The following is a 6,277-nucleotide window of genomic DNA, read 5'->3' on the forward strand; positions in this document are numbered from 1 at the left end:
TATGCGAGCTATAGTAGATTATCGTAGATACGTTCAAACACACAGGGAGGCCGTCTCTTTCCTGATAGGCTAACACAACTGACAAAGATACCCGGGCTTATTACTGGCTAAAACATCGCCCACTGATCCCCTCAGACTGACTGTATATCCCTTACACCCCCCCCCCCCCCTCTGGATGTGGTCCTGCACATGATCCACGGTAAAATGAATAAAGGGAAACTCTTCTGATATTCGGGGGAAAAGTTTGAAAGAGAGATGAGAAGATGGATGTAACTCAATTCTGTACGCAGCTAGTTAGCTTAGCATTAAGATAGGAAACAGCTAGCATGGCCTCTATAAACGTATAAAGCAACATTGGTTAATCCAAAACCGGAGTTCGTTCCTGTCAGTGTTACACTCTGCACTAAGATGATTGTATTTGTTTGATCTATGTGGTAAAAATCGAGTTGTTTCAAATACACCATTAGGCCACATGATTTAAGTTGTTAGCTTTCTTTTAAAAAGACAAAAAGCATTTGAACAAATCGTTTATCATTGAAAAATGAAACATTAACACCTATTTGTTCTTATGGTTATAACTTGCATACGATTTTATTCCTTAAAATATGAATAATTTTAAACCTACTGTAGAATAACCATGATAGTTGTCCATCATTATGCTAAGATAAGTTTGCTCAAGCTCCATATCTAACATCTCATCTTCTCATCTAACTCTCTTAAACAAAGTGAACTTTGATGATTTCCCATAACGTCACACTGCTCCTTTAAACCACAAACTGCTCCAATCACATGTACGGCTCATTTTTAAGATGTTTAAACACAATTTAAAAAGTTTTTTAAGCTTCTTAAATACTTGTTGTTGTAGACATGACGGTGTGGTCACTGTGGGGGAACCTCCAGTTGTTTAAAGGGAAGTGTAGTTTCATGCTAGGTTATGAGTTAGTTTGATAGAGGGAGGGGTCTCTGTCAGTTGACATGCTGACGAGGGGTACAGTACTAAGGAAAGCAAACAGCAGTGTTACTAAGCACACATTTACACACAACACACGTGTTGCTCACTGTTGTTGAGGGCTGTCAGAGACTTCAAAATACCCCCCTGTCATTCATGGTTTAGTTACTATCCTCACCAGTTAAATAATCTTACCTAAATATTTTAATATTTACATTTTTATCTCTCTCTTGAGAAAAAAAACAAAAGAACAAAAAAACTAAGCTTCAAGTTGTCAATAATCGGCTCTTTCTTTTCGTCATTAAAATCAAGATTAAAAGTGCTTTTATAAATCTTTTCTTCTCTATGTACAATTTGTATTAGCTATATAAAAAAACAAAGACGAAAAAAAAAACATCAAAGACAATCATCATCATCATCACAATGTAGTAATAAATAAGAGTACAAAATAAAAAAGGAGGTTTAAAATGAGTGTGGAGATCGTGAGCGTGTCTCGGCCCTCAGTAGCACGTTGTGATTGTGACCAGTGTCTCTGCAGAGAGGCCAGAGCTGGAGACGCTCAGAGAGGTAACACCACCCCCCAGCATCCAGGAGTTAGCCTGTTCCCAAATCTATTACTCGCTCACTTTCATTGCAAGTAAACCATGTGACCGTTTGAATTCAAATGGATCACGTGGTTGCTGCCTGAAATCTAAAAGGAGTAATTCTATCCGTCAGATAGTCTCTCTCTTTGGCTTTTCTCTCCCACGCACCCTGGCATTTTCAGACTCAATGCACTTGGCGCCAACTCCTAGAAGCTACAGTCGTTTGTTTCCAAGGTTTCCTTTCTATTTCTCTGTCAACGGTTTACTACTTATGCACCAAATGATTTTCTCAGCCATAATAAAAGCACCTCAAAATAAACCAGAGACTCCCACTTTGATTAACAGGCTCTGTGGTGCCTGCTGAAGGACGCACCCCCACCCCCCTCCCCACCCCACCCTCTGCTAGAAGATGACAGCACCATGCAGAGGGAAGGCCCTTCACAGTAAATCAAGTTTGATAGGAGAGCACCAGAGTGTGTAGGAGCACCACTATCAGGTCTGAAGCAAACCCAGGAGGGGCATCTCTAGACGTTATTCACATTTGTGCCACAAGGGGACAAGTTTTACCTCTAGCTGCATTTCGAAGGCCCATGCACGGTCAGCAGGAAGGGGGCGAGACCCCCCCCCCCCCCTGCTGGCGGTGGATGGGTAAAGCAGCAATGCAAGGCTCTAATGGTGCTTGCAGGATGTTTGTACACACCGCTTTGACACTGCTGCCCTCTAGAGCTTACACAGAGAGATGCTCACCACTACTTGAATGTAATAGGAAGAAAGCGTGTGCCACCAGTTCTGTCTCTGTGCGGTAGAAGTTGCAGATCTGGGTCAAGTGGCATTTGCAAAAAGTGTCACTTATTTCAGCCTCTGTGGGGCAACAGATGTGTAAAGTTACAGGAACAAATGGCAAGCAAACGATTCCTCTTTGCACAAATGACACATGTCTCGAGGTATTACATCATCACTCAATCAATCAATTCACTTGCCAACGCTATTTGAGCCAGATTAGAGTCAGAGCACCGAAGCACAGCATCAAGTGCCGTGAAGAGTAACCGAAGGAATGAGAATCGATCAGAGCTGGAAGTTGAGCACCAGTTGGAAAAAGCTGGAGGGGTGCAGAAGAGGAGGAGCACGTCATCTAACGGCAAGAAAAGCAGCAACTTTCTGTCCGAATTTGGGTTAAAATGTCGATTGCAATTGTTCTAACCTGGGCATTGTTTCCTTGTTTTGCATCGCGGTGCTTGATTTTGATTCACTTCAGTTTTAGAGTGCTAGGGGATCAAAAGCAAAACCAAGCGCTGCTCTTCAGCTCTAACATCAAAGACACAGCCTTTTCATGTGTCCTACTTCTTACTGCGACCACATCAAAAAGGTCAACATTAAAGTCCAATTGTTTGTGCAACTACAACTGTTATTTCCACTATACTGCTTTGACCGCAGAAACCACTTCTACTTATCAGTCAACAACAAAACATGTTCTTGTTGCACATTATGCTAGGAAAATGCAAATGGTGAAAATTTGAAGCAAATACCGAGATAAAGTATATGCAAGTGCCAGGTAACAGCAAATATAATATAATGTATTCGACAAAAGTGCTGCTGGTGCACTGAATCATTCCAGGTAATGACATTTGAATATTAAACACAGTAGGGAAGTTGATAACAATTGCAATGATCTTTTATCGAAGTCTAAACTGCCTTGAATTCAAAGATACGTATCTGTTTATTAGACAAATAAAGATAGGTATCTAAGGCTTTGTATACATATGTACGCTACGGATGATGACTTTGCGCGTTTCTTGCCAGGCAGATAGTGTCTCCTCCTCTAGGTACAGCTGGAAGTTTGACAAGAACAAAGACAAATCGGAAACAGAAACAAAAGGGTACACGTTTTCCAAACACGGAAAAAGCAAATGTCTGACAGACTCAGACTGATTGATTTAAAAAAAATACATAACCAAAAAAAACAAACAATCACATCATTAATAATAACATTAATGACACCAGCAATAATAAAAAAAAACAAGTCTTCATTATAATAATACCTGTAATAACAACATTGACAGTAACAATAGCAATCATAATAATATTGATAATAATAGCAATAATTCGAATCATTAAAATTCTATGAACAAGAAAAAGCAAATGGAGTTCCTCTCCGGGGACGAGAGAGGCAGAGCACCACAGGCAGTGTGTCGGAAACACCTGCCTGACATGAGGTAAAAAACAATAAAAACATCCCCTCCTCCAAGTGGACTGTGAAGGGGGGGGGAGATGCCAGACTGCAGGACGGCTGAGAGACATTCATCCACCCTGCGCTGCTCCACCGTCAGTGTGTGTGAAGGTCCGCCCTCAGACAAAGTGGCTGTAGGGCCCAGTGAGGCGGGTGAAGGCATAGGGAGACACAGTCACCATGGAGGAGGTGTGGCAAGTGGAGGCTAACCGCGTCACCGGCCCCTCCCTGCTGTCTTTAGATTGTCCCGGTCCTGGGCTGGCGCCGGCCGCCGTCGTCCCCCACTTGCGCTTCTTCGAGAGCGCCTTGATCTCCTCCTGCGAGAGGCCGAGCAGCGCGCCCTCCAGCTGCCGCTGCCGCGCCCGCTCCGCCAGCAGCTTCATCTTGGCCTCCCAGATGGCCAGGCCGTGGTTGGGCTGGTTCAGGTTCTTGTGCTGGTAGAAGACCAGGGAGATGCGGGTGGGGTGGGAGCGATCGGGCTTTTTGAGCGGAGTGGTGGCGTGCAGCTCCCGCCGAGCGCACTCGATCAGGATGGAGCCGTGGGTCGGGGCGACCGCCACGCCCCCGATGTTGTTGTCCAGGAAGTTGTGCTCGCTGTCGGACCACTCGTCCTCCTCGCGGCCCTTGTTGCTCTCGGCGTCGCTCTCTGCGCAGCCGGGGTTCCAGCTCGCCTGATCCGACTGCTGCAGGGCGTCAGGGAAAAGGCGGCCCTCGGGGACGGGGGACGGCGTGCTGCCCGCCAGCGAACCTCCGCACGACTTCCACGATTTCTCCTGCAGCCCGAGGGGAGTGGGACACCGACTCTCCCCCGTCTTGGACCAGATCTTGTCGGAGTAAGCTCCTGCGGGGTTGCTGTGCTTCAAACCGGGGATGAACGCCGGCCCCATGGCCCACGGGTTGGGCTGAGGGCTGGGGGCCGGACTGGGCCAGTGCTGAGGTGTTCCCGGACGGGGAGACCCCTGGTGGATGTTACCCGGGAGTGCTGGGACGAGATGAGGGGACGGAGATGGAGAGTGTATCTGGAGTGATGGCGACGGGGCAGGGGATGCCATCCGGGGGTTTAAGCCGGGGTAGGACGTCCACTGCTGGGGGAACGGCTGCTGCTTGTCGGGGGTCATCAGCGAGGCCTCGGGGGCGATACTCCCATTGAGCTTGTGCCCAGGCCAGGGGGCCGGCTGGGGGGTGGTGCTCGGTGTGTTAGCCTGGCTCTGCATCGGGTTCTCATACACCGGCATGTCCATAGGCTCCTGTTTGATGAGCGGCGTGCCTCTGTTGGAGGAGTCGGAGCAGACGGAGGAGGGACGGGACCGGGTGTAGTCCGCAGGCTGGATGTAAGCGCTTTGGTTCGGGTGGTTGGCGAGCTCGGGGGGGTTCGGGTAGGACTGCGCCAGCCGGGCCTGGAGACTCTGAACTTCCGGCTTAGTGTCCACCGGGACAGGAGTGCCGCCCTGTTTGGGCAAAGAGCTGTTTCGACCCTCGTAGGTCCTCAGCTTGGGGCGGAAAAGTGCATTGGGGGGGTAGTTGTAGTAGCCATAGTGCATTGCGGGCAGATTGGGGTGGAAACCGTTGACGGGGTCGGGTGCAGAGGGCTGGCCGGTGGGGGGGGGGCCTCCCCTTGCATAGTAGGCAGGGTGGGGGTACCTGCTGTTGAAGGGGTCTGCTGCCTGCACAGGGTATCCATCCATTGATCCGTTGAAGGGCTCCTTCTTGATGTTGGGCTTCACCTCTTGTTTTATAATTGCTGAAAGTTTAAAACAGAAGACAAGGTCAAAAGAAAACAAACTTCAAATACATTTCAGTTTGTAATGTTTGAGCTTTCTGTTTAGTGTTAATGAGATACTTTACCATCTTTGCAAGGTTCTAATCAATTCCCACTAAAAATGACTTACTGCAACAAAGCTACCCTGGATTGAGGAAGAGCCTTTGGTTGTATAAAACACAATTTTGGGAGAGATTAAATACATCTTTATTCAACAAATGTATTTTTGTATTTTACAAAGCTCTTCAGTTATCTAAAATGAAACAATATCTACAAAGCCACCGCTGGAATCTAATTCTACAAATAGATGAATGCAGCCTCAATCTCCAACTGTGCAGAAAAGCCAGGTTTAGATATATGAAAAGCCGTGCAGCGCTCATATATCATGAATGAATCTGGGTCGTACTATGGCTTTTAATTTGGGTTAACTTTCACTTCTCACTGGTATCATTGTCCATGTTTTACTGTCTTTTTTCTGTTTTGCTTTTATTTTACATTTTAAAATGGTTTTATTTTAACCTATTTTAATTTCTTGTCAGCTTTAATTTAAGGGAATTTCATTAGGATCACTTTATGTGTTATCTTGTTCTGTATTTATTGTAATATTGTTGTTGTGTTTTCTTCTTGTTCTGTAAAGCCCCTGTCACACTGTCCCGAAATTGACACCCGATGGTCACACGATTAAGGAAATGTTCAAATTCGGCTCTGATCGTAACAACATCGGGCCATTCGTGAGGGCATCTTAAGCCATCGTATGA

The 6,277-nt window shown here is 46.4% G+C and overlaps 1 protein-coding gene across 1 annotated transcript; it reads right to left on the minus strand.

Annotated features, from left to right (window-relative positions):
* Nucleotides 1-1,924: 1,924 nt before the first annotated feature.
* On the minus strand, nucleotides 1,925-5,977 carry LOC104959958 (methylcytosine dioxygenase TET3-like). The gene is made up of 2 exons (XM_010787868.1): nucleotides 5,962-5,977; nucleotides 1,925-5,501 (listed from the first exon to the last, which is right to left on the minus strand). Exons 1-2 carry the CDS (start codon nucleotides 5,975-5,977, stop codon nucleotides 3,880-3,882), a joined length of 1,638 nt encoding a protein of 545 aa, XP_010786170.1. The 3' UTR covers nucleotides 1,925-3,879.
* Nucleotides 5,978-6,277: the final 300 nt, after the last annotated feature.

Source organism: Notothenia coriiceps, unplaced genomic scaffold (assembly GCF_000735185.1).
Source record: "Notothenia coriiceps isolate Sejong01 unplaced genomic scaffold, NC01 NC01_scaffold00031455, whole genome shotgun sequence".
In the NCBI taxonomy this organism is placed as follows: domain Eukaryota; kingdom Metazoa; phylum Chordata; class Actinopteri; order Perciformes; family Nototheniidae; genus Notothenia; species Notothenia coriiceps.